The sequence below is a fragment of the Sesamum indicum genome, linkage group LG9, assembly GCF_000512975.1.
Source record: "Sesamum indicum cultivar Zhongzhi No. 13 linkage group LG9, S_indicum_v1.0, whole genome shotgun sequence".
In the NCBI taxonomy this organism is placed as follows: domain Eukaryota; kingdom Viridiplantae; phylum Streptophyta; class Magnoliopsida; order Lamiales; family Pedaliaceae; genus Sesamum; species Sesamum indicum.
Window position 1 is genome coordinate 5,155,995 of NC_026153.1, and position 16,067 is coordinate 5,172,061.

General features: G+C 35.3%; 1 protein-coding gene and 1 pseudogene across 1 annotated transcript; one reads left to right on the forward strand and one right to left on the reverse strand.

Annotated features, from left to right (window-relative positions):
• LOC105170866 lies at positions 141 to 3,429 on the forward strand (annotated as a pseudogene).
• On the reverse strand, positions 6,088 to 15,713 carry LOC105170683. Its single transcript, XM_011091554.2, has 12 exons — positions 15,458 to 15,713; positions 14,311 to 14,514; positions 13,969 to 14,213; positions 13,801 to 13,883; positions 13,548 to 13,711; positions 13,176 to 13,291; positions 12,737 to 13,009; positions 12,399 to 12,641; positions 10,417 to 12,311; positions 10,201 to 10,309; positions 8,377 to 8,457; positions 6,088 to 6,734 (listed from the first exon to the last, which is right to left on the reverse strand). The coding sequence occupies exons 1-12, from the start codon at positions 15,516 to 15,518 to the stop codon at positions 6,657 to 6,659; spliced, it is 3,552 nt and encodes a 1,183-aa protein (XP_011089856.1). The 5' UTR covers positions 15,519 to 15,713; the 3' UTR covers positions 6,088 to 6,656.

A 16,067-nucleotide genomic window follows, 5' to 3' on the forward strand; every position in this document is an offset into this window, starting at 1 on the left:
TAAACTATTATTGATTTTATATTTGACTTTATATACACGGAATGCCTATAAAATCGAACATTTATAAGAGAGTATTCCAACTGGTTAGCCCATTACAAAAGCACCAGGAGGAAGCCTCAACAGTACAAGAACATATATATATGGCTGCTTTGCATGCTGGTGGAAACACTTCACTCTCCGGCGATGGAGAAGCACCGCCACCACCCACTGTAGACCCGCGACTAGGTGGCGGTTGCATCACCGCCCCCTTAATCTTAGGTCAGTGCTCCCTACTCTTCTCACACAATCACACACAAAAGGCAACTTTCTATGACAGTAACATGCTGCAGTACTAATTTTGGTGCATTGGAAGCAGCAAGCGTTGCCGGAATGACACTCGCCGCAGGCGGGTGGTTGAACAACCTAATAGTATTCTTGATCCAAGAATTCAACATCAAGAGCATCAATGCTGCCCAAGTCTTCAATGTTGCCTGTGGCTGCTCCAACTCTTCCCTGTCTTAGCTGCCATTCTTGCTGATTCATTTCTCGGCTGTTTCACTGTCATCTGGATCTCCTCTCTCATATCTTTTCTGGTACACATACACATTCACATACACATACGTATAAAGTTGTCCCTATACTTTTTATGTGACCAGAGTTATTGCCTTTTGAAAAGCACAGGGCCTAATTCTTTTGGTGCTAACTGTTACACTTGACGGCTTGAGGCCTCCTGATTGTGAAACAGGCTCAAGTGTTTGTGCCACCCCATCAAGAATCCAATATGCGGTTTTGTTTGCAGCATTGGCTCTTGTCTCCATCGGGCTAGGCGGCACACGTTACACCCTGGCAACATTCGGAGCCAACCAGTTCAATAAACTCAAGCACCAAGCCACTTACTTTAATTTGTACTTCTTCACCTTGTATGTTGCTTCTTTAATCTCCGCCACAGGCATTGTCTATGTCGAAGATAATTTGGGCTGGGTTTGGGGATACGGTATATGCATAGCTTGTAACGTGGTGGGATTAGCCGTATTCTTGGTTGGCAGTCGGTTTTATTATCATGACAAACCACAGGGGAGATGTCGATGGAGTTAAAGGAGCGGCCGCTGGAGCGCTCACAAAAAGCTTCCGGTAAAAATCCATTCTTGATCAGATAATTTTTCATGATGTGTAGAGGATTAAACTTGTTATTACAAATTCAGCAGGTTTGGGTCAGTTCTTGGACGCATCTATCATCATTCTGCTGCCTTTTAGGCTTATGCATACTTGTTCTGCTCTGCATTACAGCATCTGATCAATAACTTAATTAGCAACTATACCAATTCATCATTGCAACTTGATTCATTGGATGGATGCGCCCCCCAGATTTTCAAATCCCTCCAGGTCGAAATAGAAAAGATGACAATAATTTAAATCTGGAATTGAAGGCAATGAACATATTTTTTTTGACAAAAAATTTGCATATATATATATATATATATGTATTGCCATCCATTAAATAATTAATAATTATTTCTTTAATTGTAATTTTAGCATTTTGGACCGACAAATCTTGGTGCTAGATTTATTAAAAAGTAAGGATATTAATTTATTTATGAATATGGTTAGATGTCTATTATGATTCTGTCATCTTATTATTATGTTGTAATGGGGTTTATTTGTTTTTCGCATCTTAGTGCAATATCTAAAGTACTTCTATCATTTTAACAAATAATTTCAATTTATGGGATATAAATAAATGGGGCAACAATATGCAAAGCAACAACAATTTATTATACAGAAGCCACCAGCTCAACCCTTTTACCACTAGAAAAAAAAAATTATTATTGCCTATTGTTTTAACGGCTATGATTAAAAATCATGGTAAATAACTTATTAATTATTGTTAGATAAAATCAATATAAAAATTTAACTTATCCATTATGAAAAATATTTTTTGTCATGGCTCTTAATCATGACAAATGTTTTAGCTCCACTAGTAAAAATCATAACTAACGTATATGACTCTGTAGTCAATAATTATTACTACAATTATTTATTTTAACCATTACAATTAATCATTTAATCTTTTATTGTAAGCAATCAGAGCTTGCTGGAGAAGATCTATTCTAGTGTATATGTTTGTAGTATTCATTTATTTATAATTTTCTATATACATGTAAAACACACAATAAACACATACATCCTACCACATTTTAAAACTCTCAATACTACTATAAATACCTGTATATTATTTTTTAAAATAAGCTAACTATTCATTGAAAAAAACCACTCATAACACACTCTCTTCTAAAAAATTCTCTTTCTACCAGTACTTGGGAAGTAATTGTGTGCCAAATGTATTTTTCCGTGATATCCTTTGCCGAGTCCCTAACCACATCATATTCATTCACGTTTAGGGCTAATATCTTTCATCACTTGCATTGATTATTAGCTCCATATAATATTCTTGGTATAAACATTGGGGTGCATGCAATGCGATCAATCAGTTTTATTCTTGTCATCATATGTATATATATATATATATATATATGTGCAGAATACTGAATCGAGCAGCACTCAAGACTGAAGGAGACATCCTCCCAAACGGCTCCAATTCGAAACCCTGGAAACTATGCACTGTCCAACAAGTAGAAGACCTCAAAACTCTTATCAGAATCCTCCCATTATGGTCAAGCAGCATTCTCTTAGCCACCCCAATAGGAATTGAAGCCAGCCTCACTGTTCTCCAAGCTCTAACCACCAACCGCCACCTCGGCCACCGCCTCCAAATCCCGGCAGGCTCCATGGTAGTCTTCTCATTGATCTCCATTGCAGTTTCCCTCACTCTATTTGATCGCTTTCTTTGGCCCATGTGGAAGAAAGTGGCCGGCAAGAGCCCAACCCCATTGCAGCAGATAGGAGTCGGCCACGTGTTGAACATCGCCGGCATGGCAGTTTCGGCCATTGTGGAGTCGAAAAGGCGGAATGCCAGAATGTCCCACCACGGGCTGATGTCGGTGATGTGGTTGGTTCCACAACTTGTGATTGTTGGTATTGGAGCGGCATTTCATTTTCCAGGGCAAGTGGCGCTGTATTATCAAGAGTTTCCGACTAGTCTGAAGAGCATGGCGACTGCAATGGTGGCAATGCTGGTTGGAATGGCGTTTTACTTGAGCAGTGCGGTGGTTGGGTTTGTGAGAAGAGTGACGAAGTGGTTGCCTGATGATATTGATGATGGTGGGAGGGTAGACAATGTGTATTGGGTTGTGGTAGTGATTGGGGTTTTCAACTTTGGTTATTATGTTTTGTGTTCTTGGTTGTATAAGTACAAGAATTTTGTTCAAGTTGAGGAGGAGGCGGATCATCAGAGTGTTTCTGAATCATGAATGATGCTATAATGTTGTAGGTTTCGTGATGTTACGTACTCATCTATGATCATCAGTTTTGAATAAAGAAACTAATGCTTTAATTCCATGTAAATGTGATCCACCTTTGATAATGTATCAACAACCAGATGATGGTAAGTAGGAATCAGATGGGTAATCACGACCACATTTTGACTGCAATTAGTCAATATTATCATGATTTTAACTGTAATAAAAATATTTAGCATAATTTAGTAATAGCTAATGTTTTGGTTTTATCGATAAAAACAGTGAGTACTAAAGTGCGATTCTTTTCCTTTTGGTCATATTAATAATCATGACAAAACATCAGTACTGTTGTTTTTTCCTTCAGTGGAACGAGATACAACTGAAGTTCTAAAAGACAGCAAAAGACAAAAACCAATTGAAATAAAATCAGAGTGTTGTAATGAATGGAATGCAAAGGGGCGTGGCGGCATGTGCATGAATAGTATTGCAGCCCAAATTTGAAGAACTGAACAGCTCAACCTAAAGCCTAAAACTGCATATTGCAATTGAATGATTGATTGTATATTTGTCCCCCCAACACACTTCCTAGAGTCATATGATGGTTGTGCACTTATTCTTACATATGCTATCATTTCACTCCAAATGGATGCTACTGTTGTTTGCTTCTCAGCTCTTGTCTTCTACCGGTGATTGGAACAATTGTTGGAGTGTAGAGTTTGCTTTACATTTTACTCTAAATTTTAAACTTATTATTATTTTATAATATTTTACATGTGCCCTAATATCAATAGCTTACAGACAGCCTTATTACAATTAGTTATATGAAACTGATTGATTTTGGGCAAGCGTGCTTGTAGAAAGATTGTTCAGACCATGTGGACCTTGTGTCTTGCACTAATTTTACTTTTTTTCTCTTTTTCTTAATAGTTTATGCACATATTCATCATCTGTCATAATGATTTCTCAACAACAATTATGGAATAAGGAAAGTTTATTGTCCCACAAAATGATGGATAATCCTTAGAAATAATAATTAATTGTTATAATTACAATTAAGTGGAATATGCTCTCGTTCCACCATATAATAATAATATGAGACTATGTGAAAATACAGCATGGCTAAACATTGAAGAAGATAATGGCAACACAGCAATTCAAGATTCCATACCAGTCCCTGGGGATTTAAACGATCCGAGAGAGGAGGTGAGAGCTTGGACGAAGAAATATATCAATTCAATCCAAGCTCTTGGAAGTGGAACAATTTTAAAAATATTAGATAGTAACATAATTGAAGAGATTTATTTTATAAATATATCTCATATACATTGGCCTGCAATATTTCCCTTTATATACTAAGAGATTAAGTATAAAACAAGTGAGAAATATATAAAAGAATTGCAGCCGTATTTGGTTATAATATTAGTATTACCATATATATGTCAATTTTCTGTGAAAAGTAAAATTATGTAGAAATTTTGATATATATAGAGAATTGAAAATGATATTTCAATATTCCAATCATTTTGAGATGAAATTGATATTATTATTAGTTTATCATAATGTAGGTTTCATTACTTTTTTTAAATCCTATCAGTCATATATATATATATATATATATATGAACTACAAGAACTGTTTTTGGTGTTATTTTATAGATTTTATTTGAATTTTTAATTAGTGGAATATAGTAAATATGAGTAGGAGTGTGAGGTGAGGACAATGAAAAATCGGGTTTCATATATTTTTTTGTCTTTATGCAAGTCATTCCACTGTGGGTTAGTTGTAATTCAGACCACATGCATTTATATATTGGTAAAAGGATTTTCTGTTTATATTATATAATAATAATAATAATAATAATAATAAAGAGCTTTGATAAATATGAAGCATGATTCTTGGTTCAACAGACATTAGCCCACGGAATTTTGTTTAACTATTGATATGGTTTTTGGTAGTATTCAACTGATTAATCATGGTATTGACTTGTTCCACAATTATGATTTACATGGTTTCAGACTATACACATTTCATGATGACTTCTTAAGCCTTTCCTATGTTACATCACACTTTCTAATATTAAATTTAATTATACAAATATATTTACTTTTTATCCCTAAAAAATATTATAATAACACACTCTCAAATTGTATACTAGTAACTTCACAACAATAGAAAATATTTTTATCATTAGACATAACCCTAAAAAGTATTAATATAATTATCCTAAGCCTTTTGTCTATCTATTCCTACTGGAGGTCCAAGGAAAAAGAGAAGGAATAAGAAGCGGGGAAAAATTGCAACTCATTGGCTTTAAGGAGTTTATAAATTCCCTATTATTTAAAATTTAATAAAATATTTTCAATAAACACCTCCTACACATTATGTTAACTATCATTTTCTTGCATTTATCTATACTAATACATAAAAGAAGACCTTTCCCTCACAAATAATGATCATAATATTGCAACACTAATTTTATTATTATGTCGATAATATCTTTAAGTTAATTTTTTTTTCTTTGTTGCTTTCTTTCTTTCTTTCTTTTTCTTTAAAAATATGATGTGTTGGTTTATATATATATATTCATAATATAATTTAAAACGTAAAATATTATTTATTCTATGGCAACTAATTTAATAAAAAAGCAAGTAAACTTCAGTTGTGTATGCCTTTTGTGGAGTAACTCCATGAATGATTATCTTATACAAAACTTGTTAAAAAAAAAAAAATCTACTATAGAAACCAACACAATAGTTGCCTGAAAATATAACATATGAGAGGGTAAACAATGTATTATGATTTCTTTGTACAGAGCACTGAGTTTATCCATCCATCTTGTATGCACATAAGCATTCTTTATTTTAGCATTGAGATAAAAAAAGTTTCAACAACTAAGAAATGATCTATCAGCAGAAATGCTCTTGGCATGAGCAATTCCCTAAACAAAACCAAGAGATAACCACATATCATAGCAGCAGCAGATGATGACATTTAAACAGCTTTAAGCTCCACAACATTTGGTAAAATGTCCGCGAACTTAGCCAAAAATAACAGAATTGTACAACAGCAAGTGTCAAGATTATATGACAAAGGAGAAATTTCCTAACCTTCTGAGTTTCTGAGTGGAATGAAGCAATGCGGCAAACCAAGTGCAAGCGTTTGCCAGAGAGGGTATAACATCTCAAATCCAATTGAAGTATTGAGTACAAAAGACTTATTATTCGTGAAAAAGGAAAACTGCAAACCGACTTTACTGCAATGATTCTGAATTAGTAACGAGAGTTACAATTAAAACAATGAATTTCTGGCAAACCTTGTGATTTAGCTAGAGTCAGAGGGAGGAATATTGGTGAATTTCGTACAGTCAAATGGTCCGATCTGATTGTTTTTCCTTTTGACCTGAAAAGTCATAACATGCAATTCACGAAAAATAAAAAACAGAAGTGTGGAGAAAGGAAATATTGTATGACTTTCTTAATTGCTATCTTAATTTGATTTCTTGCACATTATTCAATTGGTGTACTGGAAGAAGCTTCCAAGGCTGCTAATTGATTAATTAGCTCTTCCTGGAAGAGCTAAAGTCCACGCAGAGCCGTATGCATTGTTAAATTGCTATGGAAATCCAAGATTTTCACAACTAGGGAGGGGCATGTCTAAATATAAAAGTGAACTGACTAATTTACCTTTGACAGAAAGCATTGTTATCTTTCAAATTTTTACCTTGCTTGATGTGTATTTCCTTTTTTAGCAAATAGCTACACAGTCCAACCCATGTGTATCAGCCCAGGGATAATGATAACTAGTGAAATTAGTGTCCAGCTACAAGTATAAATCCAGCAAAATTCCTAGACCATCTCAAATCTAAATCTAAATTATCTAATTGAAGTTTTCAGAGACATTTGCATGCATGAACAACAAGCATCTCCACTCATTTTAAGCAAGGGGTCGCCTATGCAATGATGCTTGACAAGGTTACATCTTTTGAACTTTATTTTACAGTATTAAGTAAAGATATCTTTAGAAGCTTATATTTAGCACTTGTACAGTTTCCATTATTCGAAGTGTTATATTGCTGTTGAATGGTTCTTAAAATCACATAAATTATAAGCCCAAAAAAATTCAACAGTGTGATGTAGTAGAGATGGAAAAATTAATACAAAAAGGAGAAAAGAAAAGGAGGAAGAAAGAAACTTTGTAGATCTCACATAGAATTTTTTTTTATCATTATGCATTTATTTATTCTTCTAGTCTTGAACTTATCATAGCACGTTGGCTAGAAGACCTAGCAGACAATGCCCTTGCTTGACCTATGCTTGTTTTCTGGGCATTTTTGACAATTCTGAGTTTAACACAATGGAAAGAGGGTTCCAAGAAGGGAAATCTAGGTAAAATTACCACATGTGAAAGAAAAAACCACTGCAGGCATGAAATTTTTGACAGGCTAAAGACAGTCATAACAACAATAACTTATTTTGCTTGCAGAGTGATGGCCAGTGTTAACAAACAGAGCATGTCAAGTCCACGGCAGTTGAACTTATGTAAGAATAGCAAGGAAAAAGCAGCTTTGTGCTGATAAAAGGCCACAATGGAACAAGACATAACTCATAACTTGGACAGCTAGCAAAACAAATTATGATGAGAAGGAGGAAAACCTTTTACATAAAATTGAAAGAGACGAATGTGAAGGAATGAGAAGCTAAAAGGTTAACCAAGATGCTGACAAGGAAAGAAAAGGTCAATGTGAATGGGATGTAAGGAATACAAACTAATTAACTTCTAATTCTCTCAAGACTATAAGTATCCACGTTCCCAATCCCAAGATAGCTTTTCATCTTGCTTATCTGCCACATGTCATGCCACATTTTACATATAGAAACTAAACAAGGACAGTCAACTTCAAAGATCATTGTGATGTCTCAAACTTGTGATTTGCCCTGCCTTAGATTTGGTAATATGTCTATGTGCATAAATGCGACATATACTATTACGTAGCAAAGGTCATATATAATAGTCAGAGAAGAGATATAACTCAAGAGCATACCGGTGACCATGGGCTTGGCTCCGGTAGAGATTTATCAGGGGGTGAGTTTTGCACTGCCCCACTCTTCCTGGTGAGGATATCCTGTCAATAGTTCCAAGTAGTTCAATCAATTAAACAAAAGATGTCTAATGATGAAATCAAACAGAATGGACAACAGTAAACCAATAAACACATAGAAATAAATGAATGTGAGCAGTTGCATTGAAGAGTGTTAATGATATCTAATGTCTAACAAATTTTAATACATCTGCATCTTGCTAGTTCATGTTACATCATCACATGCCAGTTTAAATATACAATAAACAGTATAAAAATCTCAAGAAACTAAAATTAGCCAATTGCAATCATGCAAGAAAATTCAGTATAAGAACTTCCTAGGACTCAGTCTCAAATGGTTTGGTAGATAGACCTAAACTACATTTATATCTGATGAGTTAAGTCTGGCATTTTTATAATCCCATTATTCCAGTGGCTTACACATTGACAATACAAATTAAAACTAGCAATTATGCAATCCTCGTGCATAGAAATGCAAAATCAAATTCTTTTTCAGCTATATTACAATATTATCAATTGAAAAATCAATTTACTTTTAAATTTGTGTAAGATCAGCTCTTCAAAAGAATGGTCAATTGAAACTTGAATTTTCTTATGCTACATTTGGATGGAAGGACTTATATTTGAATGGAGGACTTGGCGAAACAGTTTCAAATGCCTCTATATTAAAATGGATTTAAAATCCATTACAATGCCACAACATATAATCCAAAATAGGGGATCAAGGATTTGAAATCCTTTGAAGTATGAAACTATCTATATAAGTACTAAAGGATTTGTCATTGTGGATTCGAAATCCTTAGCTCCAAATTCCTCAATCCAAATATAAACTAAGTGTATTAGAAGATCCATCTAGACATCTTTTACGGGCAGAGGTCCAACATTCAAATATAAACATGATAAAAGATTATTCAGATAGATTAAACTTTGTTTATTACTTTGTGAAATGCATAGTAAATTTGGTAAGTACAACATTTCTATTTGTAAAAAGATTGAATAATAATTCGAGAATGTGATATTCGGTTGCACACAATGGCTAATCAAACAGTTAGAAGTTTCATGATTTTCACTCAATGTATACTTGTGTGAATTATTCCCATATCATCTACTCATTGAGTTGACAGCAAGTACATCCATAACATGTTCGTTACTGATTTTGTCCTACCCATCCGAGGGACCAAGACTAGCTTACTTCACGTAAACTAATTTTGAAGTCTGATTGACCTCCAAACAATACAATTTATAAGTCAGAAAGGAGAAACTTTCTTACGAGGACAGTTGTAATTCTTTTCTTGGTCATGCATTTATAAGTTGGTTAAATTTGAAACCTCATGCAAAAAAAAAACTTACTGATTATAGAATTCATTTATTCAAATCATTGACTGGAAAAGGAAAAACTATATATACAAGGAAAAGGATACGTCTATAATACAGATGAGAAAACTAAGAAAAGGAAGGGATGATGGAAGTTGTCAAGTTGATGACAAACAATGTCAAAAGGTCAAACCAACTTATCTTAGCATCCACAGCCTACCAACATGTGTTTCATTTCTTAATACATATACCAGGTGCAGGTCCCAGACAAATATTTGTTAAGAGTGAGACATTCTGACATATAATAGAAAGCCAAGATTCCAAAAATTTTCAATTAGCATCATGCCCCAGATAATGATTATCTAAATGCAGTTTCCTCCATCTGAAAGAGAAAAAAAGAGTTATAATTATGTTTAATTTGAGCCACATCGTAAAGCTAAGGCATGAACTTACCACTCCAGCAGCTTCCATGGCAGCCAACCATTCATCAGAAAATGGAATAGCATTTTGTGGAAGAATGAGTGAGCAACTTTTCTCCTTAAGACCATCCTCATCTTTATTGCTGTGAAGATAAGAAATAGGATGGAGCCCAAAAATTTGGATTCAGAAAAACATTACAGGGAAATACAAAATTAACCAAGAGGAAAGGATGCGTTAATTAATGATTACTTTGGCGGTGATGCAGCTTTAACATTGCCCTGGTCCAACTTAGGGTGAAGACGATTGGAAGAACTATTCGGGTCATCAAAAACTTCACTTTTAGTGACATCAGAAAAAGTTTCGACTTTTGAAGGATCAGTTATTGCATCCGCAACATGTGATCGACCCTCAGTTCCATATGCAGTATTGCAACTTTCATGTTCTAAAACTGATTCCTGTGCAGAAATACTGGAGCTTCTCGATGTGCTCGAGTATATTTCCATTTGTCCTGTACCAGAATCTTCCTTAGTCCCCAATGCATTATCTTCATAGGACACATCAGTAAGGGTTTCGTTCTGCAAATAATTCTCAGATTGCAATCCGTCATTAGAACCCACTGTATTTTCAATTACAAATTCTGCAATAGGCAATGCCATGCTTTCTGATTTTGTAAAGCAGCTTTTGTTCAACGTGCTGCTTTCTGGTGACTGCACCAGCACAGTCGCTGCGTCTCGTATATATCTGAGGCTATCAATATCAGATTTGCTTTCCTTGAATGACATTGTGGAGCTAAACCAATCGTTTGCAGAACCAACTTGTATAATTGGCCCAGCCATTGTCACCTTTCCAAAAGTATTCTTCTGCAACACTTCATGAATCCCACTTTCAGGAAATGAACTGCAACAGGTAATCTCCGCTCTCCAGGTTTCGTCATGAAGACTGTTAGATACGCTTTCATTAGAAGGACCGTTCGTTAACACATTAGCATTGCCCTTCTGTTCGCCATCCGGATTGAAAGTCATATTGATTAAATTGTTGTCGCTTTCAGATGAGAATAAATTATCCATAGAATCGAGCTCTGTGCTTATAAGAGGTTGTTCAAGCAATTTCTCTTTACCGAAGTTGGAATCATGCATTTTACCAGGAGACAGAGAGCTTGCCATCTTAGTGTCCATCGCTCCGTTTTCATCTTTTCTGTCTGGAACTTCAAGTAGAGGCTTATCATCATTCTTTTCTTGCTGGGACTTCTTACAACATATTTGTTTCTCACACAGCAATCTATCACTTGTATTCTCGACATTTCTCTGTGACTCCGTTTCAACATTAAGACTAATATTTTGAACCACCAAATGTTCCGCAGATTGTTCACTGTCATCATCAACCTCTGAAATTAAATTGACGTCATTCTTACAACTTCCAATAGTTGAAGCACATGCAGCAACCTGAATATGGTTCAGTCCCACAAGTAAATTATCAGCTGGTACCTCTATAAAAGCAGCTTCTTTTAAAAGATCTGCAGGTAGATGCTTGGACCTAAAATACGTATTTTCATCCTCGGCTCGACTGGGTTCTAAAGCTTCAGTGCTTGCACTTCTACTGCACCAACTTTCATTCTGCTGGGACACACCAAGTTGATCACTGGCTCTTTGCTTTGTCTTCAAAACATTATTATCTTTATCAGTTCTCCTATCAATCCCACAAAGAGAATAGTTGAAGGGGTCAGTTTGCTCCCCGTGAAGTTCTTGACAATCTGGCTTAGAGGATTCTTCCCCATCACTCGGCATTGTCAAAGAGTTCCACTGCCTATGATCAAGTGCATCCTCACATTTTGTTCCATTAGTAGCATCATGATTCAAGACCAAGGAATTGCTTCTCTTTTTTTCTTTAGGTGGTTCATCAGTTGCACATGTTTTAGATTCAAGAATAGAGTAATTCGTTTCTGAAATTAATTGTGGATTTCTGCATCCACTTCCACATGATTCACCTTTTCCTGGATAATGATCAATGGCCTTCTTAATAAAATTGCCATCCATTACTTGTTCGCAACTTCCACTTTGTGAGGGCATTTCAGTGTCAATCTTCTGCATGTCTGCTTCCTCATGAGAAATTCTTTTGCTTCCATGTTTCTCCTGAATATCTTGAATCTGTCCATCAAAACATAAATATTGTCTTAAAAAAAGCTTACTACATGTTGGCAGAATTAAAAAATAATGAAGGACCTTCACACCCACCTTCTGCATATCATTTCCCTCCAACTCCGGTTTAATTAAATCAACAGCAGTGCCATGAGATGACATTAAACATTCCATTCTCGAGCTTATGGTCTTACTATTACTAATTGTGCTCTCTGGAACTTTATTATCTGTCTTGGGTGTTCTTCTCAAGTTGTCTAGCAAAATCAAACTTCCAGGTCTTTGAGCCCTAGAAAAATCAGTATCTCTCAATGACGAGTTGCGGAAGACCGAAGATTTAGGCTGCATAAGTATCAGAGAATTAACATTAGTAAAGAAACATAGAGACTTCTATATTCTACTTATAAACCTCTATGTCATAATCAACATCGTGATACCTGACTGAAAAATGACAAAGATGGTGATGGCATTCTCAAACCTGATGGTTTCATATTTTGATTCTGTGAAGTATGCATAGTCCTACAACTAAGATGAGCATTCTGAGGAAAAGGAGCTGTAGAAGTTGTCGGCTCATGTTGGCTCTGAGATGAATTCACCAGCCTGACTGGAGTCATATGGTCTGGAATCATCTTTGAAACTGAATGATTGGCTTTGTCAACCAGCAGAGAATGCATACTCACAGATGAATGTCTTCTGAATGATGAGTTGCCCTGTAAACTCCACATTCAATAAACTGCTACAGATGTAATTTTGGTACTAACTGAAGGGTAAATTGTGCTGTTAAGTTGTCTGCTGATTTGACTTAAATACGTACGTTGCAACCAGCTAGAACACTTTTAACGTCACTGGCTCTTAGAAGAGCAGTTAGGTACTTACTGAATTTCTATCCGAATAAAGGGCTGAACGCACTGAATTAGCTTTTGATGCATTTTGGGTGTTCTTGAGACTTTTATAGGAGCTGATTGATCCTTCATTGCTCTGGTCATTAAAACCTGAATAGAAGTAACATAAGTGAGACTATATGAACCATCATTCTACCAAGAATATACCAATGGTATGGCACACTGAACAAAATGTCCAAATGTCTGAAGCATCAGATGTAACCTGCTAGGACAACAAACTGAACCACCTAACTCTTTTAACATGAATAACATAAACGCAGGTCAAACTGAACCACCTAACTCTTTTAACATGAATAACATAAACGCAGGTGACATGCATAATCTAATAACCATCACCAGCAGTTACCTGGTTCAGTAATCTGGTTGTAATTCGCACAGTTCACTCTCAGTATAGTACTCTCTGTTGTTGCACAAATTGGGCTAATGTCTGACTTTAAACCAGGAACTTTTGGCAGCTTTAACTCCTTGCCTGCAGCTTTGCCGACATTTACATTTGCAGGCCTCTTTAATGTACGGAATTGTTAAGGGTCATTGCACTTTAAAAATTTAATGCGGAATGAATAAAAATTAGGAAATGTCTAACTCAGCATGAAGGATATGATGATGGTGGTAAAGGTCGAGGACAGTCAGCACATCCTGGCCTGGATTTGCTACCAAGACCAGTTGGAACTTTGTCTGAAGTCTGAAAGATCATAAAACATAAGACAGACTAATTCGCCAACTACCCTCTCCCACTCAAAAGAGGAATGTGACCCAGTGAAACTCACCAGAGAAGTTGATGTCATAAAGTTAGAGGAAGATGAATCAAACTTTGGTGATGACCAATCCTTCTTCTGATCTTTATCAAAATCTTTAGTTTGCAGATTATTTAATAGGTTTTTTTTAAGATTTTGCACATCCTTGCGTTTAACAGGGACCTGGGAACGACCAGGAGTATCTTCATCAGTGAAAGGCAATACTTCTCTACAAGAGGCACCAGTAATGACAGAGAGTTCTAGGGGATCCAATACACCTGCAGAGAGAACCAATCAGCCATACTTAATAACTAACTGCTAATACCTGCTATACTTTAAGAGACAACATTCGTCCTATATCATAAAAGTGGTAACCTTCTTCAGTGAAAAAGGCTCGATCCCATGCTAGGCTTTTCCGCAAATTATATCCGGCTCCCTTTTTCTTCCTTTTCATCTGTAGTGGCTCCAAAGTAAGCTTTGGGATTTCAGATTTGTTTATATTGATATTCTCTTTGAAGCAGCTACCTTCATTAGATGGACAACAAGGACTTGCTAACTCCGGAAAATTCTCTGAAGCCTCTGCAAGATAGAAGAGTAATAATTCTGATTAACAAATTAAACTATGATATTCATTTGCATTCTTTTGTTTTCTCGTTTTTCCTTTATTGTGAGATATCCATATAGATTTCCACTGACCTATATCAAGTTGAGGCAAATCAATTGAGAATTGACTAACTCATCTGTAGATATATTTTAAATGTTTCAATTATTAGTAGCATATGAAGCTTTATAACTGTATCTAAAGTGCTTTTAGGCAAAAACCATTGTGAAAAGCAGTTGCATGCCAAAGCCTATCAGTGATTCCCAAATGATTTACTTACTCTGATAGCCCCAAAGCCCTACCATTTCTCACAAGATGAAGTCTTTAACACTCTACTCTTTGGTCAAGAAGACAAAACAGAAAAAAAAATTACTGCCTTAAAATTTCCAGCTTTTGAAATCAATTTAGAAAAGAAATTGATCCTGCATTGAGTGAATATATTATAACCATTAGCTAAATCATCTTTCCAGTGCAGGAGCATATTTAAGTGTAATTATCACGAACAGTCCAACCAATTTGCAGTAAGAAGAAGTTCATATCAGTTAACATTGAGGCGCGTCTGCATACAAATTCCAATCCCGTGAAAAGTCAGTCTTTTGTCTTTAGTATAGTAACAGGATTACGAACATCATCTTTGCGCACACTTACATATCCGGAACTTGAAAGTTTTCTTTCAAGACCTAAGTAACAATCAAATTTCTCACTGCCGTAACAAACTTAATCGAATTGGATCTCCTTACAAATCCAGATTGCATACCAATGCAGCACACATAACACTACCCACTAACTGAAACGAAACCGAGATACCGAAACCCTAATAGCTCGAAGCTACTATTACATCGGAATTAGTCTCCTCAAGCCCCTCAAAAGTGAAAAAAGCAACTAGAAGAAAAGCAATAAAGCAAAATAAAAAAATCTGACCGGCGGATGAAGCACGAGCATTGGAGCTGACGGCGGTTCGATTTTTCAAAACAGATCGCATCTTTCCCCTCTTCCAATCGCGTATCGATGAAGCGAATTGATATATTAAAAAGACGACTCATAAAAACAGTGTCGATAATCCACCTTTACAGTGAAACACTGATAGAGTTTCAGATTTTGATCTGCTGTCGTCTGAAATCTGAAAGCGTGATTGATTTTTTCAAAATGGGGCGAGCGGGAATATAACCGGGGGGGAGCGCGTGATGGTAGTCGCCGTGGAAGTTCGCTGCCTATTCCAAACCGTTACTCTTAATTTGAACAGTATGAAAATTACGCTCAATGTGTATCTATATTAATATTAACAAAAAAAAATTATTTTATATTTACAAATGATGGTTAATGACATGGTTATATTAATATTTTTTTATATATTTATACTAATATAAAAAAAGTTTTTCTACACTCATAAATGACGGTTAATAATAATATCGCATCAATTTTTTATAAAGTAAAAAATGTCCATCATGATAGAATAACTAACTTATTCAACTTTTTAAAATTTACATTAATTGATAAATTATTGATTTTTATTTCTTTTTATTAATATAAT